The 26,051-nt window shown below is 37.5% G+C and overlaps 2 protein-coding genes across 2 annotated transcripts; both read right to left on the bottom strand.

The window, feature by feature from the left end:
- Window positions 1-760: 760 nt before the first annotated feature.
- Window positions 761-1,684, bottom strand: LOC118829752 (olfactory receptor 4D5-like). Its single transcript, XM_036736646.1, has one exon. It carries the CDS (start codon window positions 1,682-1,684, stop codon window positions 761-763), a length of 924 nt encoding a protein of 307 aa, XP_036592541.1.
- Window positions 1,685-15,529: 13,845 nt separating this feature from the next.
- On the bottom strand, window positions 15,530-16,507 carry LOC118828981 (olfactory receptor 4K15). Its single transcript, XM_036735900.1, has one exon. The coding sequence runs from the start codon at window positions 16,502-16,504 to the stop codon at window positions 15,530-15,532; it is 975 nt and encodes a 324-aa protein (XP_036591795.1). The 5' UTR covers window positions 16,505-16,507.
- Window positions 16,508-26,051: the final 9,544 nt, after the last annotated feature.

Genomic DNA, 26,051 nt, shown 5'->3' with positions numbered 1-26,051 from the left:
AAGATCTTTGAGGAAAGATATTTTATAGTTCTCCTTAGCGAAAGTCCATCCCATGGTTCCTTCATCCTGTGGGATTGACTACACTGATAAATAATGAAGTTCTGAAAGGAGACACATTCAATTGCTGGGCTGCTATTGCCCTCCTGGGACTGTTTCTACAGGATATGTCTGTGTAACCACATTCACTCACTACCAAGCATCTTCCCACCTACTGAACTGGTGAATAATCAAAAGTATAATTTAGTCCCATGATTTCATATGTTATTCTAATCCATACAGATCCTATAATAAGCAAAAAAAACTGCCCCCTTTACTCTCTGATTAGAAGGATCAAGTATGTCAATTGATGCAAAAGTTTTATTATAATTTACTTTGAAATAAAAATTTTCATCCATTTCTTTTTTCTTCAAATTGTGGATTAAAAAAGATACACTGCCTCAATTGACCCAGCTTGGTTCGTTGGTGTCTTCTTAAATTCAAATCCTCCTAGTGTTGAGAAGGGATGAGCCATTCTATATGGCTGGGGAGGAAATTCTCACTTTCCTTTCTCTGCTTTACTCATTCAGTGTTGCTTAAAAAGAAGTGAGGCTTTCTTTCATGGTTTTCCCTGACGGAGCCTCAATTTTCAATGTTGACATCCGGTGTAAAACACAGCAAGGGTGTTTGCAGAGAGGATTTCTCTTTTATGTTTTGACTTATTATGCCTTTTCTTGCAATATATTTTGTCAGAAAGCAACAACTTCCTGGACCATATTCCTCTTCAGCTAGAGTAGTTCCACATCCTCCTCATGGCATTTTTCATCTCTGCATTCATCAGGGTATAGATAAGTGGATTCAGCATTGGGGTGATGATTGTGTAGAGGATGGAGACCAACCTATCAGCTGGAAATGTCTGAAAGGGCCTGGCATAGATATAGACACAGGGCACAAACACAAGAGTCACCACCATCAGGTGTGAGGCACAAGTGGAGAGGGCTTTACTCTTTCCCTCAGACAAGTGGTTCCTAATTTTCACCAGGAGGATTGTATAGAAGATGAGAAGCACTAAAAAGCACAGAAGTGTGACCAAGCTACTGTTGGAAACCATCAAGAGGCCCACCACAAAGGTATTTGTGCAGGCCAATTTAATGATCTGTGGAATATCACAGTAGAAGTTGTCTAACTCATTTGGGCTGCAGAAAGGCAAACATAAGATGAGCACCACCGGTGTAATGGAATGGATAACCCCTCCCAGAACTGATGAAGCTGCCAGGACCCAGCAAGTACGTTGGCTCATGATAAGTTCATAATTCAGAGGCCGGCAAATAGCTATGTAGCGGTCATATACCATGATGGCAAGGATGAATATTTCTGTGCTTCCGGTGAAATGGAAGAAAAATATCTGTGCTATACAGCCCTGGAAGGAAATTGTTTTGTGGTGGGTGACCAAGTGGGATAACATCTTGGGAACAGTGACAGTAGAGTAGCAAAGATCTTGGAAGGAGAGATTGCAGAGCAGAAAGTACATAGGGGCTGAGGGAAGGTGATGGTCAGAGGTCACTGTGATGATAATAAGGCCATTTCCTAGTATTGTCAGGAGATACAACACCAGAAACAGGAAGAAAAGCACAGGTTGCAGCTGTGAGGAAGAAGAAAGTCCTAGGAGAACAAACTCAGTAACTTCAGTTGCATTTGTCTGGTTCATCTACTCATTTGTGAATGGGAAATGGGAAGAAAAGGAACAAGAAAACTAAAAATTATTAGGCAAAGATATGAATGAATGGTTAGTATGTGCAAATGCCTGAAGGCAGGAAAGGGTAGTACAATGTAATCTGCAATTGATTAGCAACATGAACAAGATCACCATTCATGATAAAAAACATCCTCATGTGTTAAGGGCAATATAGGCTATCAAACTTCTAGATCTGGGCAATAAGCTTCAAGTTTTATTGGGATACGATAGACTCTGCACATTATGTATTGCACTTCGATAGATAGTTCATAATATAAAGAGATTATAAATGGATATTAGTTGTTACACCAATCATGCATACATATCATTCAAATTTTCTTTGTATCAACTACTTGGCCCACACCAAAAAGCCCCTAGCCCACAAAAGACTACCACAGTTCAAGGGTAATAGTCAAGACAGATAGATAAATAGTTAGATAGATAGGTAGATATAGATAGATGGATGGATTAATGGACTTAACTACACAAAAATTTTTATTCCATGAACACACACGCACACATATATGTATATAAATATATGTATATCTATCTATCTATCTATTTCCCACATACATATATGTAAATATCATAACACATACATATCTATAGCCTTAAGTTTACATTAATGTATTTTGTGATTAGCCCTCCTCTAATCCCAATTTATCTCTTAATGGAGACAATTCTCCTCCTCATAATATTCCAAAGGTCTTTTCTCCTCTGTCACCTAGCACCCCAAATTCCCTTGTGAAGAGACCTCTTTTTTACAAAGACTTGAGGGACTAATGCACTTCGTGATTACAAGACAATCTAGAAAACCACTACAAATGAGATTTGGGAATAGTTGAATTATAGTTTTTATGAAGAACAATAGTGTGAATTAAGACTGGAAAGTTAGGATGGAACCACATTGCATAGGGTCTTAAAGTTGAGATTAAAAATTAATATTTTTTTCTCTTAAAATTGATAAGGAACCACTGAAGGCTGTTCAGCAGGATATTGTGGTAATCAGATCTGTGACATTTAAAGACCTTCACAACTTGATCCTAATTTATCTTTCTACTCTTATTACACGTTATATTCCTGTCCAAGCAATCTCTGCTCTAGCGAAACAGCCCTTGTTTTTCCTTACCTACTCATTTCCCTCTTCTGAGCCTTTGTTCTGTCAGTCCCCCAGCCTTGGAATGCATTCCCTTCTTTCCTCTGCCCCCCAAAACTCTTTGTTTCTTTCACAATTCATTTCAAGCATTATGTTATCCATAAAGCTTTTTCCTAATCCCCCCAGCTACTAATGGCCTCCCTCCCAAATGTCTTTTCCATGTATTCTGTGTATACTTATATATATATATATATATATATATATATATATATATATATATATATATATATATATATATATATATATATATATATATATATATGTATATATATATATGTATATACATATTTATATATGTATATACATATTTATATATGCATATATTATCTCCTTCAATAGAATGTAAGCTCTCTCTAGTTCTTTGGGGTGGAGCCAAGATGGCAGCTGGTAAGCATGGACTAGAGTGAGCTCCGTACCCGAGTCCCTCCAAAAACCTATAAAAATGGCTCTGAACCAATTCTAGAACGGCAGAACCCACAGAACAGCAGAGGGAAGCAGGGCTCCAGCCCAGGACAGCCTGGATGGTCTCTGGGTGAGGTCTATTCCACACGGAGCTGGGAGCTGGGAGCTGGGAACGGAGTGGAGCAGAGCCCAGCCTGAGCGGCATGGACCATCCAGAACAGAAGCTGGGCGGAGGGGGCCCTAGCGCCCTGAATATGTGAGCTGCGGCAGTTACCAGACCCCTCGACCCACAAACACCAAAGACTGCGGAGAAGGTTAGTGGGAAAAGCTGCGGGAGTGGAAGGAGTTCCCGGTTCGGCTTCCAGCCCCAGGGGCAGCAGAGGTGGGGCAGCTACAGCTGTTGTTACTTCCGGCTCCAGGCCCACCTGGTGGGAGGAATTAAGTGGCAGATCAGAGCAGGAGTGCAACAGCCTGCTGAAGATCTAAGCCCAATCTGGACTGGGGGTTCTTGGGGAAGGAGTAGTGCGGGTCTGACAGAGCTGGCACCTCCCCCCCAAACGTAGAACATAGAACTCGTTAGTCTACAAGCAGTCATACCCCACTGAAAAACTCAAGGGTCAAGTTAGTTGGTTGGGAATATGGACAGGCAGCGAAAACATGCCCAGATTCAGTCTCAGACTTTGGATTCTTTCTTTGGTGACAAAGAAGACCAAAACATACAACCTAAAGAAGACAACAAAGTCATAGAGCCTACAACAAAAGCCTCCAAAAAACATGAACTGGCCCCAGGCCATAGAAGAACTCAAAAAGGATTTGGAAAAGCAAGTTAGAGAAGTAGAGGAAAAATTGGGAAGAGAAATGAGAAGGATGCAAGAAAACCATGAAAAACAAGTCAATGACTTGCTAAAGAAGACCCAAAAAAATACTGAAAAATACACTGAAGAAAACAACACCTTAAAAAACAGACTAACTCAAATGGCAAAAGAGCTCCAAAAAGCCAATGAGGAGAAGAATGCCTTGAAAGGCAGAATTAGCCAAATGGAAAAGGAGGTCCAAAAGACCACTGAAGAAAATACTACTTTAAAAATTAGATTGGAGCAAGTGGAAGCTAGTGACTTTATGAGAAATCAGGATATTATAAAACAGAACCAAAGGAATGAAAAAATGGAAGACAATGTGAAATATCTCCTTGGAAAAACCACTGACCTGGAAAATAGATCCAGGAGAGAGAATTTGGAAACCCAATCAGAATAACCCAAGATCTGGCAGCTTCTACATTAAGAGATCGAAGGGCTTGGAATGCGATATTCCGGAGGTCAATGGAGCTAGGATTAAAACCTAGAATCACCTACCCAGCAAAACTGAGTATCATGTTCCAAGGCAAAATATGGATTTTCAATAAAATAAAGGACTTTCAAGCTTTCTCAGTGAAAAGAACAGAACTGAATAGAAAATTTGACTTTCAAACACAAGAATCAAGAGAAACATGAAAAGGTAATCAAGAAAAAGAACAAGAAAAAGAAATTGCAAGGGACTTACTAAAGTTGAACTGTTTGGTTTACACTCCTACATGGAAAGATGATGTGTATGATTCATGAGACCTCAGTATTAGGGTAGTTGAAGGGAATATGCATATATATAAATATGTTTATGTATATATATAAGTGAATGTGTATGTATGTATATATCTATGTGTATATGTATGTATGTGTATGTATGTGTATATATATGTGTGTTTATATATATATATATATATATATATATATATATATATATATATATATATATATATATATATATATATGGAAAAGAGAGAGCAGACACAGGGTGAGTTGAAGATGAAGGGAAGATATCTAAAAGAAATAAAATGAAATTAAGGGATGAGAGAGCAACATACTGAGAGAGGGAGATAGGGAGAGATAGAATGGGGTGGATTATCTCGCATAAAGGTGGCAAGAGGAAGCAGTTCTATGGGAGGAGGGGAGAGGGCAGGTGAGGGGGGAATGAGTGAACCTTGCTCTCATCAGATTTAGCCTGAGGGGGAATACCATACATACTCAGTTGGGTATCTTACCCCACAGGAAAGAAAAGGGAGGAAGATAAAAAAAAAATAAAAGGTGGGGGGATGATGGAGGGGAGGGCAGATGGGGGTGGAGGTAATCAAAGCAAACACTTTGGAAAGGGGACAGGGTCAAGGGAGAAAATTCAATAAAGCGGGATGGGTTGGGAAGGAGTAAAATGTAGTTAGCCTTTCACAACATGAGCATTGTGGAAGGGTTATACATAATAATACATGTGTGGTCTAGGTTGAATTGCTCGACTTCTTAGAGAGGGTAGGTGGGAAAGGAAGAGGGGAGAGAATTTGGAACTCAAAGTTTTAAAATCAGATGTTCAAAAACAAAAAAAGTTTTTGTATGCAACTAAAAAATAAGATACACAGGCAATGGGGCGTAGAAATTTATCTTGCCCTACAAGAAAGGAAGGGAAAAGGGGATGAGAGGGGAGGGGGGTGATAGAGGGGAGGGCTGACTGGGGAACAGGGCAACCAAAATATAAGCCATCTTGGAGTGGGGGGGAGGGTAGAAATGGGGAGAAAATTTGTAATTCAAACTGTTGTGAAAATCAATGCTGAAAACCAAATATGTTAAATAAATAAATTTAAATAAAAAAAAAGAATGTAAGCTCTCTGAGAAAACAGACTATTTCTTTTTTTCTTTGTTCCTCAAGTGCCTTAAAAAGCTAACAGCACACAGTTGGTGCTTTTAAAATGTGTGTTTCAGTAGTTGTTTGAAAGACGAGGAAATTAGGCTTTTGTGTCATGTCAAACTCAAAAACCAATCTCTGTTGATCACATATTAATTTAAAAAAACAAAAATTAACATAATCCATGTAGTCATGTATTTTTATTTATTTTATTAAACATTTTTAAGTACATAAATTGGCTCAGGCCCTACTGGAGAGTTTTCAGTCTGCTTGCTCCTATGGGCCTTCAGTGTTAACAACTCTGGGTAGGACAAAGAGAGTTGGCTTGGAAGACTTTGGTTCATTTTTCCATCTCTGATACATATTAACTCTGTGACCCTGGACATGTCATTTAACCTTATATTAGTAGTCAGCTACTATACCTGGGAGCCCCACACGTCAATGAAAGAGCAGGTTCATTCCTTATCTCTCATGAAGAATAAAGCAGAAAGAAGGCATACCATAGCTAAATTAACTTCTTACAAGTCTCTTAAAATCATCCATGTAATGGATAATGAGTTTCTGGAGTAGATAGGATGGAGGAAATAATAATGGAAATGAGGGAAAATATGAGAGATATTTTTATCTAGAATCTATACATCTTGGGAATTTATTAGATCTAGGGGGTAAAGGAAAGGAAATAAAAAGGTGTCTCTGGGATTTTTTGAACTAGGTGACTGGGAGAATGATGATAACATGATGATAACAATAGCACATAGGGAAATTAAGAGACTGGAAAACGATGGATTCATTCATTTGGGGTACACATTGGATTTAGAGATGGATATGTCTTTCATAGGATACTTTCATAGAGAAAAGACCAGCTTGAGTTTAACTTATTGACTCCCTGAATGTGACTCTCAGAAAATGTCATCAGGAAGGTGATCCTAAGATGATAGATATAGACCTGAAAGGAACCCTAGACACTATCCCGTTTCAACTGCCTCATTTTGTAGATGAGGATAGTGAAGCCCAGAGATATTAAGTGACCTGCCCGAGGTCACACAAGTAGTAACTGAAAAGGTCACAGGGAATCTCACACTTCCCCCATTTCACCATACTATAGTAGAGTGGTCATGAAGTACTCTGTATCACATTAAGTTGGGAAACAAGACAGAATTGAAGAACAAAGAGACATCATGCCAAGAATGGGTTACAGAAAAATCAAAGGGACAAGCTATGGGGGCAGATCAGCAAAACAAATTAAGGCAAGAGGTAGGAACTTGAATTGGAAGTGATCAGACAGGTACAACTGACAATATTCATTGTGTTCCTCAGTTTCCTCATTTGTAAAATGGGGATAAGATTAGCACCAGCCCCCTGGGGTTGTTGTGATGATAAAATGATACATTTGCTAAGTGCTTTATAAATCTTAAATCACTCTAGAAAGCTATTATGTTTTACTTGGTCCTGCAGTGACCATGAATGGTCGCCCTGACCCACTGAATGTAAATGTGAAAAGAATGTGTATCTGGTCACATTCTTGCAAAATGGAAATATGGTATAAGGGTATTTCTCATTTTTTTATTTAGTATCACCAGTTCCTGTCACTGGGCCTTGTAAATGACGGGCACTTAATAAATATTTGTTGCATTCTTTGTTGAGGTCAGGGGAAGAGTAAGAACTAAATTTTATATTTGAGGGGCAACTTCATAGGAGTGATAATTGAAGCTCTGTGGAGTTTTGAGATTGATATCAAAGAGAATGAAGGGACAAGGTAAAAGAGAGGTGAAGATGGAACCTTGGGGGAATGAAGCACAGATTTAAAGGTAGGAAGGAAGAAGATCCATCCAAAGAGATGGAGAAGGGACACTCAAAGAACTAGAAAGAGAATAAGGAGACATCAGTATCACAGGAAACAAGGGAAATGAGAGAATCAAGAAGGAGATGGTCAGTAACATTATCATTGACAAGTGGACCAGGAGGCTCAACGCTGAGGGGAAAAACGCTGAATTCAGTATATAGGCTAGGTTGGCATTAACAACTTTTCAAAGAGCTTTTCCCATAGAATGGAGGGAATAGAAATCAAATTTGTTTTTGGAAATGAGTGGTAAGAGTGTGTTTATATAAATTGTAGACTATTTTTTTTTCTAGAATGAGACAAAAGGCATAGTTTTAGGTGTTATCATAGTAAAAGAAAGGGGAGGCTTAGAAATTTGTTGGCAGTGGGGAAGGAGGCAGTAAGGAGAGAGAGAATAAAAACGTAAGAGGGTAGAGGTAGGCTCAAGTACAGAATGAGATGAACTTAGGTGCATGAGAAGAAAAATTAGGCTTGAAAAGGCAGATAACTCTGATATTCAAAGGAAGATGTGTGAAAACAAAGAACAAATTTGTGGTGTAGAGGAGGGAAAGAGAAGTCTCTCCTTTCTATCTTTTCCCTGGATTCTGAGCAAAGGTCACCTTAAAACTGAGTAAGGCCTTATTTGAGAACTCAGAAGGATAGAGTGATTATCTTATACCTTCTTCATGACAGGGAAGTTAATCTGGGTTCTCCAAATCTGTCTGTACCAACTGGACACAAGTAACAGCATGTCCTTCAAAGCTGAAAAAGCTGTCAAGAACAATCGCTGTGATGGATTGTGTGTCTAATACCTAAGCATCAACCTATACAGGTTTGGAGCAACCCAAGTTTGGCCAGCAGGTGAACATTCTGGGCTACAGAAATCCATGAAGATCTTCAACTGGAGAGTGGAGAGGTTCTACTCCGTGTTGGTGGAGGGGCTGACCCCAGTGATAAAATAATTTATTCCTTTGATATATTGAAGTATTAAATAAGAAATGTAAAATAATTTCTGTCTCTGTGAGGTATTACCCATATCTCCATGGACAAGTTAATGAAACACTTTGAAATGTAGTTATCTAAATTATAAAATTAGAGAGTTGAACTACATGACCTCTAAGGTCTTTCCAGCTATGCAATTTTGAGATTCTGTGAAATTAAGACAAATTAAAATATTCAAAGACATTTAGATTGGATGGGGGTTTCCTTTCTCTCAATATAAATATCTCCTTTGTAATATCTCTAGGAAATACTCAGCCATACATTGCCCTAAATTCATCCCAAATACTTAAAGTGTGTTTTGTGAAACAGGTGAGGCCTAAAATAAAACAAAAATAGGTTTTTGAATTTTTGTTGGTTGCAAGGCAATTTGGGTTAGTGACATGCCCAGGGCCACACAGCTATTAAGTATCTAGTGTCTGCGGCTCAAATCTGAACTCAGATCCTCATGACTCCAGGGCTGATTCTCTATTCTACTGTGCCACCTAGACATCACAAATTTGTTTTTGTTTTTAAAAGTATTAGATTTATATTTTTTAAATGAATCTGCAATGTGAAGATTACAGTAATGACAGATGGCGTTTATTTAGTGCTTTAATATTTAAAAAGTCTTTACATAATCTGACTTGACCCTTATTAACAATGTTGAATGGCGGGTACTGTCAGTATTATCCCTTTTTACATATGAAAAAAGGATGCTCTCGGTGGCTACATAGCCTATCTGGGGTCACACAACTAATAGGGGTTGGAGGAATTGTTCAAATCAGGTTTCCTTTACTCCAAGTTCACTTACAGCATGGGACCCATAAAATTTCAGAATTAGAAGATAACTCAGGCAAAAAGTTGGGATGACAGGAACATTACTCAGCTGTGACCCAGCCATGGAAGGATGATATAGTAAATGATAGAAAAAATAAGATAATATTTTAATTTGCCTTCTGGCTAATCTACCACAAATTTTTATTTAACTTCTTTAATTTCCCCAGCTGCCACCTAGAGGCTGCCTCCACAATCAGTTGTTAAGTATATGTGCCCAGGGACCACATCGAAAATTGTACATAAGCAGAGTAGAATTAGGAAAGCAAAACTGATATAATAAGCATCATATAATAAAGGAAGGGAGGTGATATGATGGAAGGGCGTGATGTTTAGAGTCACGAGATAAGAGATCAAACTGAGGATTCAAAAATCCCAAACAGTGAGAGTAAACCAACTAACCTTTGGAAATCCCTGTCCTCTCCTGAGTAAAATGGTGATAATAATATTTGTACTTTCTACCTCCTCATATTGTTTGGAAAATCCTTTGTAAATGTTATAGTGTTATATAAATGTAGGTTGAGTAGTGGCAGCTAGGTGGAACAGTCGGTAGAGTGTAGAATAGACCTTGAGTCAAGAAGACCTGAGTTCAAATCCTGCCTCAGACACTTAGTAGCCATGCGATTTACAGCCTCTCTTTTCCTTAATTTCCTCATATATAAAATAGGGATGAGAATAACACATACCTCCCAGGGTCGTTGTGAGGACTGAAAACAGGTAGTATTTGTCCAGGGCCTTGCCAACCTTAAAGAGCTATATAAATCCCAGCTATCATTCTTGAATCTAGGCCCTGTCACCGAGCTAGCTTGGGTAATCTTAAATAAGTTACCTGGTCTCTTTTTGACATATATGCTTTAAAGAGAGCTAATTTATTTCTGAGACAGTTTTACCTGGCACTGTTCTAGCCCCATTCTGCCAGATGGCAGATGTTAACAATAAGAAATTTAATGAACTTAGATAGTAGTACTTTAGAGTTGAAATGACCTTAGAGATCACTTTATATGTCCCTTTACAAATAATGTCACTGAAAACTAGAGAGCCTGTGCCTTCCCCACTGTCACACAAATAGTGGCCGGAATGATAATCCATGATTTTTGACTCCAAATGCAGTGCAATGCAATAGTTCCCAATCTTTTTAATAAGCATATAAACATTTTTTGCCACAAAAATACTTGTTGAAGAATATGTGATTATAGTTGTACTATTTGTATCCATTGACCCAGAATATGTAGACTGACAAGAAACGATTACAAATTAATGTATTTTATTTAATATTTTAATGCTATTTACATTATATGTTTTAATATATTTGTATATTTATATTGTTATTAATATTAATTTAATATTTAAATGAATTTGTGTTTTACAAATCAACAACACCTATATACATTTGAATAGTAATAAAGATGTATACGAGAAGTGTTCTTTAAGAAGTTTACAATAAGTTTGGTAATTTGTTAGACTAGGTCACTGCATATTTTGTAGTGTCAAAATTTAGAGATTTAGAAATTCCCTATAATAAGCTACTACTTCTTTCACCCTGAGTTGAAAGGCCACAGGTTGGGAAGTATCACATTATATCATTCCGTGTTCTTGTTAAGTCTCCTCCATTCTCAACATTCTATGATTTTAAGACGGAAAAAGGAGAGGGTTCTGGGCCCAGATCTTGACCCACTCTCAGTAGCCAAGATAGTCAGTGAGCACCTTCAAACTGAAGTGATGATCCCTAAGACTTTCTCTGCCTTCATCAAGCATAGATCATGTTAGCTTAATTCCTTTTCTCCCACAGTTACTAACTTGGTAGATTAGGACAATCATCTATCTATCTAAAAGCTATACTTCTGGAAAAGATAGTAAAATGTGGGATGGATGATAGAACAATGTGTTCTATGTCATATTATCTTTGATGAATCCTTTCCTATAAACACAAACACAATTGTATACTCCTCTCATAGAGAGATGTTGATGACAGAACATTTTGTTGCACTGGCATGCTTTCTCTATATTTCCTTTTTCTCTGCTTCTGTATGATGAGTTCAGGGAGGACTAACACCTCTGGAGTAATGGCTTGCCAAGCCCTTTTCAGGGCTGCTAATCCACTTTTGGTGTCCACATGTCGTCACTCAACTCTCACCTGCTGCTCCAAGAAGCTGTAACAAGTACATCCACACCCTGGTAAAACCTTTTTTGCAGACAGGCTAAACGAGGTTAAGGGTAACTGAACGACCTCAAACCTATTGGTTAGTAAGGGGGATGCCTACCCTAACCATCTGAAGACTTCCTCTGGCAGAATGGGGTGGGGGAAGGACAAGAAAAAATTGTTCCAAAGGCCATTAAGATGGCTGAGGCAGGTGCTGTGGAATGCTTAGAGCTGGGTCAAACATCAAAGACACCACAGTCATCCACTGCATCCTGGGTCATCACCAGTCAGCTTGACTTTTGTCTTGCCTCTGGCCTTTGATGACTCTGGAAGGGAGAGTGGGACTTTGTGAAGCTCTGCTTCATTCAAATCCAATTCACTTGTGAGTCAAGACATCACACTGTGATGCCATCCTCTTTGAAACAAAGGATGAACTGCTGCAAAAAAATGGGTTGAGTAAATAAAGCTGTCTTGTTTCACATTCTCAGTGGGAAGAGTGGTTTAAAAAATGGACATCATATTGACTCCATTATAATGGGTGTGCAAGTGTGTTACTTGATGAGAACCATCCTCAGTGAGTATTTCAGTTCTTTAGTCCGTATCAGCTATAATTCGAACATACCAATCTCACTGCCAGGTCTGACTTAAGGAGGAAAATCTGATAACTGAGAGATTTTAAAATAAACCTTATAGTTCATTCATTACAAATTTCCTAAAATCTCCTATCTCTTGAACACAACTTCATTGTGCTCATTCTCTGGCATACCAATACACAAGCACACATGCCCACACACATACACGCAAACACAGAATGCAAACACAAACACACACACACGTACACACACACACAAATATACATGAAGAGTTCCTTCATTTTTTTAACTGGAAACATCTAAACTATTCCTGGGTAGCCAGTGTATTTCAAAATCTTGTCAGGTCATTTTAGCAATAGAGTTCTTCTGGAGATATGACAATGGTTAATCCAGATAAATTGGGAATAATTATACCATGACTGAATTATCATAACTAATTTCAGCTCTGCACTTCATTCATTGAAAACTGACAGTGTTAACCTTGGGTTAAACCATGAAGAAAATGATGTTTGTCTTCTCTTTCCCCATAAACTCCTTTCAATACCTCTTCCTTCTTTGTGACCTAATTCCCCCATCCACATTCTAGGAATTCATTACCTCTTCTATCATTCTCTTTTATCATAACCTCCTGTAAGAAAGGACCTGAAATGTACTTCAACATAAAGATTTTAAGTGCTCTTGAGGCACAGCATTTGTACTTTATTCCTTATTCTAAATTTTGGAATGGAAACCTGCAATTATTTTCGGGTCAACAAGCATTTATTAAGCGCTTGCTGTATACAAGACTCATAAGATTCTATGGTCCTCACACATAGCTCTAGGGCTGGACAGGACCTTAGATACATTCTAGCCCTCATTTTATAGATGAGCAAACTGAAGTCCTGAGACACTTAATGATTTGTTCGAAGTTCCACAGGTGGTAAACATTAAAGATGGGACATTAGCTTAAATCCTCTGAATCAAGTTATTTCCACTGCATTAGGTATAGTAAGATCAAATATGACAAAAGAAGAAAGAAGGCCCTCTCCTCAAGAAACTTACAATCTAATGGATATAGTGGGGCATGCTGCTGCAAAGAATGTAAAGAGCACTATGGAAAATTCAATAAAAGGAGAAATCATTTTCAGCTCAAGCAATAAAGAAGACTTCATGGGAGATGCAGCACCTGAGTTGGACCTTGAAAAAAAAAGAAGAAATTTCAAGGGATGGAAATGGAGAGTGAAGAATTTAATTCCACTAAATTCACCAACATTTATTAAATACCTACACAATTTTAGGTACTGGGCTATGTGTGCTAGGGACACAAAGACAAAATGAACAGTTTCTGCCCTCACATAGCTAATGCTCCACTGGAATTCCAACCATGTGGGATGTTGTGAGGGGAGGGGAAGAATCAGGGCAGACAAGCATTAGTAAATACATAGTGATTTACATGCCAAGTGATTTACAAATATCTTGTAGCAACTCTGTGAGGTAGTTGCTATTATCATCTCTGTTTTCCATCTGAAGAAACTGAAGCAGGTTGAGATTAAGTGGCTTGCCCAGAGTCAAAGAGTGAGGAAGTATATAAGGACAGATTTGAACTCCATCTCCTGACTGCAATTCCAACATTCCATCCACTGCAACACCTACCTGTCTCTAGGCAGAGAACAAAGAGTTAAGAGGGGTCAAGATAAAAAGATTAACCTGTTTTTCTAAGGTAGAATTTTCGAAAGCTATGGTGAGAAATGAAGCAGGAAAGGTAGATTACAGCCAGATTATGGATGACTTTGAATACCAAGATAAGTAGTTTATATTTTATTCTTCAGACAATAATTAGCTGGTAAAAGTATTTTCAGTAGAGGACTGATGTAATCAGAGAGACAGAGTGGGAAACTGAGGAGAGTAGATATGCATGTGCTCTCTTTTTGGTCTGTTTTTGTCATGTATATCTGTAATCAGTATAGCATGTCAAGGAAATATTCAAGTAGGACCAAACCCATTCAGGCCACCCAGCTGAATGTATTATTATCACTTTTAAAAAAATTTTTTTTTTATTATCACTTTTTTATAGATGATAAATCCAAGATTCCTAGAGGTTAAATTATATGGCTAGTAAATAGCAGAGATGAAATAGGAATTCAACTGTAAGATTTAGAGTTGGAAAATGGAGATCATGTAGTTTAATGTCCTCCCTTTGCGTATGAGGAAATTGATACCAAGAGACATGAAGACTTGCCTAATATGACAAAATTCTCAAATAGTAGAGCCAGGAATCAAACCTTGACTTTATAATGGTTTTCCACCACATCAAATAGGCGCTTAACCCCAGATCATCTAGACTCTCAGTTACCTAACTGCATACCCTGATTGTAATACAGAGTTCCTTCATGAAGAATGTAATAGCGATTTAGATTTGAAGATATTTCCCACTCATTAATAGGCCACATGACCTGCTTACACCATGGGAAGCCTAAGTCACAGGTGGTGAGAGGAGCTAGTGAGAAGACAAGTAAATGGTGTCACAGGAAATGCTGAGAGAGAGTTTTTATGGCTGTTATTGACTGTCATGATGCTTAGAGATGAGGTAAAGAAAGTTGACCTGTGATAGCTGTATTGTGAGTTTTTTGGAAGGCTCCAGCAGAGGGTCAGAGAGGTTTTGGGATGGTGAGCCTCCATGCTGTGATAATGTGTTTTAAGTTCCTAGCTGTTATGATAAAGTGGGCTGACTGGTTATGGGAGCTGATTGCTGGGTTATGGGATCTGGTTACATGGTGTCTGAATGAATGATTTACTTCTTCTACTTTCTATATGGAGAGTCTTTCATATTTTGCAATACAGAACTACATAGGAATATTCATGATTATCATTGATATTGTGTTTCTTGACATTCTGTTACAGAAAACTATTTTGCCCTCTACTTAAGTTTCATAAATTTATTTCCCTTCCAAATAGACTCCATGGTAAAAGTTGACTTTCCATTAGAAAATTTCAAAGAAGATGCAAGAGAGAGAGGGATGAAAATATCAACTACTACATTACATGGTCTTGTTTTGTCTTCACTACATTACCCTTTTTTAACAAGTCTTAAAAGTATTTCTCTATTCTTGCCTTTTGACACAAGTAGTTCAACAGTTTGGCATTAACATTACAGTGGTCTTTGGTCACAGTGTAGAGACAATTGATTAGAAAGGGTTAGGTTGGGGGGAGGTTATTTGGGTTCCAAGAACAGGACATTTCTTATTATAGCAGATACTTGGCCAGACTTTAGGTATCGGCTCTTCAATTTGGACATAGCTGCCTTTACCTCTTTGTTCCTCAGGGTATAAATAACTGGGTTTAATATGGGAGTGAAAATGGTATAAAACACTGCAAGAACTTTATCCACTGAGTAGCTACTGAAAGGCCACACATAGATGAAGATGCATGGCCCAAAGAACAGTGTAACCACAGTGATATGGGCAGTTAGTGTAGAACGTGCCTTTGCCATACTAGCTGATGAGCGATTGCGTACTGTGATGAGTATGACTGTATATGAAACAACCAGGAGGAGAAAGGAGCTCAGGGAGAGAAAACCACTGTCTGCCACAATTAGTAAACTAACAACATAGGTGTCTATGCAGGCAAGTTTGGTCACCAGAGGGAGGTCACAGAAAAAGCTGTCCACCTTGTTAGGACCACAGAAGGGCAAGTTGACTGTAAATGCCAGCTGGCTAGTTGTGTGTATGAAGCCAACACACCAGGAGATTATGACCAGAATGATACAGACACGCCGACTCATGATGGTCATGTAGTGGAGTGGTTTACATATTGCAACATAGCGATCGTAGGCCATGGACACAAGGAGCACCATCTCACTCCCGGTGAAAAGGTGTACAAAGAAAATCTGAGCCAGACAAGCTTCAAAGGAGATGGTCTTTTGCTCAACAAGGAAGTCTGCAATCATTTTAGGGGTGGCAAAAGAGGCCACACAGACATCGATAAAAGAGAGGTTTGCAAGTAAAAAGTACATGGGTGAATGAAGACGTGGGTCTGAAGTCACAGTGAGGATGATAAGGAAGTTTCCCATCAAAATAGCAATGTAGAACAATGAAAACACAACAAAGAAGAGAGGTTGGAGCTCTGGGGTGTCAGAGAGTCCCAGCAAGATGAACTCAGATACTCGGGAATAATTTGTCTCATTCATTGACTTGGGTTGAAAGAAATGTTTTTCAGTTATCTGGAAGTAACAGAAATAGCAGTTATCAATTAATAGAACTGGATTGAGGCAGGGTTTTAAAGTATTTCTCTTACTGCTGAGAAATCATGAATTATGAAGATCATGAAAAGAAAGGACATCTATTCCCATCATGGCATTCATGAGGAGGGCTGACACATGCCTATGGATTATATGTTACTCTGCAACTAATAGAGTTCAAAGCCTGCTGTGACACTCAAGACCCGATTAGAATGTTGAGGCCTCTTCAAAAAAGCCATAGGATTAGGAAACTTGCCAAACAACCTAACCAAGATAGCTTCCAGTCTTCTGTAAAGGAATATTATTTTTAATTAAATACATTTTTATTTCACTAAATATTTCCCAATTACATGTAAAAACTTTTAACATTCATTTTTAAAAATTTTAAAATCCAAAGTTCCTCCCTCCCTCTCATGACTCCCCTAGCCCTTAAGAGCATAAGCAAAGAAAAAGAACATAAGCCATATGGTATCGAATTTATATGTGAAATAATGCAAAACATTTCCATATTAACCATGTTGCAAAAGAAAACACACACAATAAAAAAGAAAAATAAAGAAAGCTTAAAAAGTATACTTCAATCTGCACTCAGAATTCATCAGTTCTCACTCTAGGTATGAATAGAATGTTTTATCATGGGTCATTTGGAATTATCTTGGATCATATTCTTGATCAGAGTAGCCAAGTTTCTAACAGTACATCATCCTTACAATATTGCTGTTACTATGTACAATGTCCTTCTGTTTCTTCTCACTTTATTTTTTATCAGTCCTTATGTCTTCCTAGGTTTTTCTGAAACCATCCTGCTTGTCACTTCTCATAGCACAATGGTATTCCATGTGAAAGAATATCTTATATGATCCACTGGAAGTATTCGGGAAAATCTTGATTCACCACACATTTCTTAAATATAATTATGCTATGAACTGAAGGAGTTTCAAGGTGAAAAAGATATGGTTTCTGACTTCAATGAGTTTATAATGTAGTCAGCAAGATAAAACTACTAAACAAATATACATATATGAAAGAGAATTCTGAGGAAGGAAGAATCATTTTTAACTTGTAGGCTCAGGGAAAACTTCATGGAGGAGATAATATGAATTGTTCTTGAAGAGTGAATGCATAGAGATAATAAGGCAAGACATAAGTAAACTAAGTCTTATCATTGAACCTTCTCTAATACAGTGCCATATGATGATATTTTAACTTCTAACAATGTGTTCCTCTGCTCAGTTGTCTCCTGAGATCACCAACCTATTGCAATCCTACCTTATCATGATGTGTGACCTGATTTAATTCTGATACCCAATAACAAAACAATATCCCTTTATGAATTTCACCTCCCCAAATTTAGAGGCTGTACTTTTCAGGTTGACTGTGCTCCAATCTAATCTCTTTCTTTCCAGATACATTCCAGAGATCAAACTGTAATGGGGTAGCTGAGACTTTGTCCCAGATGGCAAAATATGTTTGTTTCTCCTGTGGAGTAAGTGTCATTCTCCTCATCACGATTATGGCCACCCAAATGACTCATTTTCTTGACTAACTTGTCAGCCACCCCCTTTAAAATTGAATGGCCTTAACATGACTCTCCCAAGATGTAGAAACCAAATGGGAAGATTTGTCTCCTCTGTTTCCTAATTCCTGACATGTTACCTGTCTTTGCAACACTTTTTTCCCCTTTCTGTCCAAATACTTGTTTCTGTCACCTATGAACTATTAACTTGCTTTCCTTCCTCCCTTGTAAATTGGATACTAGAATCACAGTCTTTTTTACCTAAAACCTTCCTTTCTTATCCATCCTTCCTTCATAATTTTTCAACCTCTCTAACCTCCATAACTTCTTTCTGTATCCTAACCTTGAGCACACAGAGGTATAATCATACCTTTCACAAACTTCTTACCTCCTCTTATCCTCCTGTCAACTCCATTTCGCCCAGGTATTGGAAGCTGTAAGTTTAGCTCTGATAAATAATACACTAATTATACTGCATAACTTTATAGTCAAAAATTTGTGGACTTATCAAATTTTCATATGACATATAGGTAGGAGAGAGTAACAAAACAGTTGTTGACCAAATAAAAATTTTTGAAAGGTAAGAGGAGACAGGGGAGTTAATTATGGACCACATCTATTAAGATAAAATTTAATAGAAGTACATGTAAAATCCTACACTTAAGCTCAAAAGTTCAACTGAAAAAATAGTGGATAGATGAGAAAGCAGGTCATGTGAAAAAGGCCATAGGGTTTTAGTTGATAGAAAAGTGCATATTAGTCAACAATTTGACATGATAACTGAAAATTAATTTGTTTTTAGGTTACACATACATAATACAGAATGATAGTGATATAGAAAAAGGATAGGAATTCTGTCCTATAGGAGTTTATGATCTAGGTTGGATGACAGTTATTAAACAGACTTCTAGATTTTCTGTCTCTAGAGAAAAAAAACTTTTAAATAGTACTCATTTTAAGGAAGTTTTCCCTTACCTTGAACAGAAATCAGTCCCTTTATAATTTTCACTCATTTCTCCAAATTGTGCCTTTTGGGAGTCAAACAAAACAAGCAAAAACCTTCCTAGCTGTGATAATCCTTCACACACACACACACACACACACACGCACACATGCACACACACAGTTGCACAACAGTCATGTCAATAAGAGTACAAAATACAACTTGAATACTGGAGGTATTTGACCTAGAATTCAAGAAGTATAAAAATCATTAGTGATATACATACTCTTTCTACCATGCCCCAAACAATGTATGGAGTTTTGTGTCCCAGTTCTAAGTGGGATTTAAAAAAAAAACAACATTAACAAGCTAGAGAATTTTCAGAACTTGAATCCATGTAGTAGAAAAATGAGTAAAAAACTTGATGGTGATTAACCTGGGAAAGAGAATATCTGGGAAGTTGAGGGTAGATATAACTGTATTCAAGGATCTGAAGAGCTGCCATAAGAAAAAAAGACTAAAATTAAACTATTAAGACTTCTTTAGCATTTGTATCATAATTTTATGATTATGATTAGAGTGGCCAATGAGTGCTTCGCAACTAGTCCAGTCCCAGTCTTCTTAAATTATATCAAACAAATCTATGTCTTCCCCTTAGTTGAAAAATCTCAAAATGGAGCTTTTACCTGCCTGAGTTCTCTGTATTCCTCACTTCAAGATGGAGTTAAGAAGCTTCCAGAGTTCACTACCTAAGAGCTACGTTCCCTTCCTTTATCACCTTCCCTCTTAGCTTCCTCTTTCACCACTCCAACCCCCACTTTGGACACACATACACATCTCTTATTTTTACTTTAACATGTCCTATGTAGTGTTTTGCCTCAGCTGTCTGGACAAAGAAAATCCAAAATAGATCACATCCTGGTCTTTTGGGGGGTGCCTGATCAATCTGAAAGTATGAAGTTAGTGAACCTTCTTTTTTGGTGTCCTCCAGCCTTCTTTTTCAGTGCCTTTCTTCCCTATCTTTGTCAAACTCTCTTACCTCAGAAGTTCATTGGGCTTCTGCCATTCTCAGCTATCCAGAGCCAGAGCAAAAACACACCACCAAGGCCTACACTCCTCAGACAAATTCTGATCTTCCAGACCCTATCAGAGTCTCCCCACCATCATAAATGGCTTTTGTAATGCTCCTCTCAGCTAGAATTCTGAAACTGTTACTAAGCTGATGTTATCAGTTCATAATCACTTTTTATTTAATGTTGAAATTTCATTTACTGTGGTGGAAATGTGAGTGAGAGGGGATAGAATGAGATTTTTTTAAAAAACAGGAACTTTCTTACTCTTCAAATATCACTATTTATTCAATCAGACCTTGAAGATCAAAGCTTGCTCAAAATTCAGATGAAAATACAGAAGAGGAAGGAGTGATTTTTTTCCTGTGAAGAAAAGATCTAAGGTTTTCAGTGGCAGATGCATTTTGAGTCAAAAAATGTTACATGGCAGACAAAAAAAGGTACGACATTCTAAATCCTTTCATTAATAGTGTCATAGTACCCAGAACCAGGAAAAAGATTTGACCACTCTAATATTTTTTTCTACTCTGAATTTGCCATAAGTAATTGGCTTAGTTCTGACTGGTACATTTTAGAAAGAGCATTGACAAACTCGAACATATCTGGAGGAGGGCAGGCGGGATAGAAAGATAAATGGACTGAATACTGTGCTATCTGAGCATCAATTGAAGAACCTGGGGACACTTAGATTAGGAAAGAGGAGATTTGGAGGATGGAGAAAAGGGTTTTCTTGACAGCTGTCTTTAATTATTTCAAAAAACTCTCATATGAAAGCATGCTTTGTCTTCCTTTGCTTGACACCAGGAGCCGGAATTAGGAAGAGTGCGTGAAAGTTGTAGAGATAGAGAGAGAAAGATTTCAGCTCAATGCAAAGGGGAAAAATAGTTATTTTAAAATGTAGTGGGCTGCTTCCAGCAATAATTGATTCCCAATAACTAGAGAAGTTCAAGTGGAGATATAATGACTATTTGTTGGGGGATGTTGTAGGGGGAGAGATTCCTGTTCAGGTGTGGGGAAGACAAGACGACTTCTGAAGTCCTTTTTGTGATATTATGATTCTGTGATTGTCTTCCCTTTTTTACTGTGCATGGTTGAATAACTCTTCCTTTTTAACCTCCTCGTGATGTTTGTGGTGTGTCTTCACTGTTTCCCATGACCAAAACTGACTTTAGCTTTTGCCTCCATCCCTGTTCCTAGCCTTCCTTCCAACTCCACAATGAGTTTTAAGGTACCCTTGCTGAGCTCTACTTTCCTTGATGATAAAACTTTATGAAATAGAATTTCCCTCTCTGAGATGATCTCCCTCTAGGCTTTAGCACTGATGGAATGTTAATAATGCCTTATTCACCTCCAGGGAGTTGGAAATTGCCTGATAAATGGGGATTTCCATAATATCAAAGCTTTTGCCTTATGATGGCTTACCAATTAAAAAAAAATAAAATCAGTGTTGGGCTTGAAAAAAATATTGGGAAGAAAGACAGGTAATGATGATTTTATTCCCATTCTCTCATTAAATAGCCATGGAACTCTAGGTAATTCACTCAATTTTTTTAGTCCTCTTTTTCCATCATTGTCTCTGATGTGTTTGGTACCTATATCACCATGAGCAAGTCACTGAAATTCGGTAACTTGCACATCAGCAAGGATTCTTTTACCAGAGTAACCAATCATCTCCTTGTAAGGCACAGAGAATCTAACCTAACCAAACCAAGAGGAGACAAGAAAGATCGAAGAGAGGGAGAACATGTAAACAACTAGCTTTGGGGACAAGGAAAATATGTAGCATGAGTTGATAACAAAAGAGGGAAGAACAAGCCTGAGTGGGGTGCTTCAATAGGGACCTTGGGCATTTTAGAGTGGGTACCTAGAGGAAACTCTGAAAGAGGTAAATTTGAGGGATATAGGAAACATAATGAAAAGGAGGGTGAGGACAGCCTTTATCTACTTAACAATTTTGTCTAAGGTTGACCCTGCTTTTTGTTATGTGCTTTCAGATTCCAGTTGTATAGGATTTACAGTAACAACATAAAAATCATAGTGGCTACCCAAATCAAATCTCTCCAACCACCATTCGTTTTAGCAGCCCAAAAAGGAAGATGATGGGGCTGTTGTAAGGAGCTGTCCCATTAGTCCCAGTTTCACTTGATAGTATCTACACTTTCATTTGCAGAGCTGTGGCAGAGCCAGCTTTTAGCTTGCTTTGGAGAAAAGTTGCTTAACTGCAGGTCTGTGGACTAACAACAGGTCCCTGGATAGATTTCAAGGGGTCCATAAATTTAGATGGGAAATATATCACACACACACATACACACATACATATATATTCACTAACCTGTAAGTGAAATTTAATATTTATTCAATTATTTAAAACATAATTTTGAGAAAGGGTCTGTAGGCATCATCAGACTGACAAAGTAGTCCCTGATATAACAGAAGCTAAGACATACACACCTGAATGTGGAATATAGCATGTGCTGTCACACAGAGTTGATGTGTTACCTTTTCTTTTTTATTCTTTGTTACAAGAGATTGCTCTCTGGCTGAGAGGAGGAAGAGATATTTTAGGTGATGAAGGTAATGTAAAAACAAAGATCTCAATAAAATTTTAAAAAGAAATAATGTGATCCAGAGAAACACAGCAGTTTGGCCACATAGGAGAACATATTATCCTTTCAGATGTCAAAACAGTAATCACCAGAAGAGAAAGGTATTTGGGGGTTAATATTCTGATTACAGTCCTTTCTTCTCTGGAAGAAAATACAAATTAAACCAATGGAAAATCTACATCTAAGGCATAATACATAAGGTTATAAAAGACCCATTACAATCATTATCAGTATAAAAATAGTAACAATAATTGTGCTTTCCTGTTAAATCAATAACAATTTATTAAATACATATTAATTTTGTGGGTTTCAATCTGGAAGATTACTTTGGAGGGAATCAAGAGTATTGAATTCTCATATTAAGACCATTAACTGAGTCAATTTGGAAGATAGATTTATCTTCTTCATTTAACTTATGAATTTAACTTAATAATCTTCATTTCTAGCTTTGTAAGTGACTGAGTCATTTTTATATTATAAATACACAAATAAAAAATAAAGACATGAAGAAAGGCACTGTCAGCATCCAGAGAAAGAACTGATAAATACAAGTACGTATAAAATAATTTTACACATATACCTATTTGTGTCTAATGGCGTCCATCTCTGGGGTGAAGGGGGAAGAAAAGAGTGAAAAAAGAACTTTACATTATAATTTTTGTTGCATATTTAGAAGGGATAGCAAGTTGTACACAGTAGATTTGCAGGTTCATGTACAATCACCGTATTTACTGGACTGTGTTATAGAACTGTGTGTTTCATTCTATGATTTGAAAATAAAATAAACTTAAAAAAACTGTAAAATTTGTTTTTTTTTTTAAATATTAGGTCTTCAAGGGCAGAACTCATGCAGGAATACTGCTTTGCTCACAGCAAAAGTTCAACACATGACATTTATATCTATTTATTATTTGACCTTGTCATTGACTATACTTGAGTTGGCAGGCAGGTAGATTCCTATTACCTTGATGATTCTTTTGCCTTAAACTGAAGACAAAGAAATAATTGAAGAAATTGTTCTGATACAGACAAAACAAAAAATGCTGGAATGACAGTCAGAAGACCTTCAATCCACCCCTTATTGTGCCACTGTGTGACCTTTGGCAAGTTCTTTCACCTCTGTGAAACTCAATTATTTTCTCTACCATGAAATTAAGGGTTTGGATAAGATGATCTCCAAGGTCTCTTCCACCTCTATAACTCCATGATTCTATGACTCCTATGCTAACACTAGTTATTTAAGTGACAACAAACAAAAGCATGAGTTTTTTTTAAGGGACAATCCATTCACACAGATGGCAAAGACTCTATTGAGTCAACTCTACAACCAAAGACAAAGACATAATTTTAAGAGGAGAGTGAATTACAACACACACACACACACACACACACACACACACGAACACACACACATTAGAGAAAAAATGTATATGGAATTAAAAAGACTAAAGGAGGAAAGAGCTTTTGGAAAACTATTCCTATGCCCTTCTTTGCATCATTTTAGAGATTGGATAAACATTTTTCCCTTCTCATCTTTTTTCTTATAGTATATTCACTTACTAGTTAAAAAACTGATCCTAAGATAGCAGCATTCTTCAGGATGGGGCATAGGGTATCTTCTCTGTTTTCAACTTCTCTACTCCCTGCAATCTTATTGTTCTCAGGGACATAGATATAGGCAGATACTTTCCCTTGAAATTTAGACATTAATTAGCTCAATGATGACATAAGATCATAGTGACCAGCAGACCCTCTGGAGATCTGTGCCGTGATAGCTTAAGTCATCTTGCACTGGGGAAGATTCAAAAATCTGGAGAAGTTTTAGTGCCAGAGACTCCCTAAGGATGATTTAGAATGTTTTTTCAAACAAACCTTGGATGAGGACAGATAATAATAACAATGAAGAGAAGGATGATTCAATATTTACATAATACCTTATAGTTTCCCAGTTTCTTGACTTATGACATCCCGTGAGGTAGATCAAAGTATTATTATCTCTGTGATACAGATGAAAAATACAGGGACTTAGCTGTCTAAGTCTTAACTTTTTATAATTTTATGCAATTCTGTTTGTTTTATTATATTTATTTATAAATTTATTTACACGTTTCTTGAACTCTGTGAAGTCACTTGCCCAGGATAACACAGCTAGAGAATGGGAGAATCAGGATTCAGGTTCAGTTTCCCTGATTAGAAGATTTACTCTTTAATGAAAAGCTTAGTAGGGTAGATAGTTACAAACATATGATTTCATTATTTGACCTTTCTTTGCATCCTCAACCCCTCACTTCCTGTAGAAAGAGGGACTCATGCAATCATAAACCTATGCTGTGGATAGAACACAGCACCTGGAGTCAAGAAGACCTGATTTCAAATTTGGCCTCAGACCCTTACTACCTATGTGACTCTGGGCAAGTTAACCTCTCTCTGGCTCAGTTTACTCATCTGTAAAATGGAAATAATAATAACACCTATCTCCCAAAATTTCTTGTGAAGATCAAATGAAATAATAATTTTAAAATGCTTAACACAGTGCCTGGCGCACAGTTAATGTTATATAAATGTTGACTATTGTTATATTATTGTTTTTCTTGTTAGTGTCGTTTTGTGTCCTCCAATTTTATGTGAGAGTGAGAAATAACACCCTCTGGAAGTGACTTAATTAGTCTACACAGGTATGATCCATTTAGCGAGAAGAGTGCTTGTAGCAACAATTTGGCTAGCTGCAGCTGTTGAGGTGTGAGACCCAACAAGACTAGCAACAAGAGCTGCTAGCGCAAGTTCTTTGATCTGCTTTACTAAGGAAAGTAACTTTAATGGGCTAACAATCTCACTGTGATCACACATACAAATATAACTCACTTAATTCAGGAGGAAAAGCCAGCACCCTGAACTTCAGCAAATACAAATAAATTACAAACAGAAAATATCAACAAATCAAATAACACAATTTAACAGAGAGGCTTTGTCTCATCAAGAAGTCACATACACAATTGCCAAAGGGAGAAGCACCAACATCTGGGTTTTCTTCAAAGTCAAGGGGCCCTGGCTGCTACCCAGAGTCCCCACATCAACACTTTTCAGGTGAGTGAGAGCCCGCAGACAAAATGCTAACCTCTGAGTTTATATACCCTTCTTAGTGCCCATATGGTTTACATCTAATCTGCAAAAGGGTGTGGGCCTGGGGCTTTGAACCCAGTAAGACTTAATCAAAGGTACTTGATTACTTTAGCATTCTCAAAGAAAAAAAAACAGTAAAAAAAAGCCCCACCTTAATTAATATTACATTCAGAGGATGAATAACTGTATTCAAGTCCCAACTCTCACACTCAGTTGTGTTGCTTAGACAACTCACGTAACC

Source organism: Trichosurus vulpecula, chromosome 8, assembly GCF_011100635.1.
Source record: "Trichosurus vulpecula isolate mTriVul1 chromosome 8, mTriVul1.pri, whole genome shotgun sequence".
Lineage (NCBI taxonomy): Eukaryota > Metazoa > Chordata > Mammalia > Diprotodontia > Phalangeridae > Trichosurus > Trichosurus vulpecula.
This window is presented reverse-complemented; position numbering and strand designations above follow the sequence as displayed.

Excerpts from the sequence above, each read along its gene's own strand:
- LOC118828981 (XM_036735900.1), bottom strand. The coding sequence starts at position 16,504 with ATGAATGAGACAAATTATTCCCGAGTATCTGAGTTCATCTTGCTGGGA.
- LOC118829752 (XM_036736646.1), bottom strand. The coding sequence starts at position 1,684 with ATGAACCAGACAAATGCAACTGAAGTTACTGAGTTTGTTCTCCTAGGA.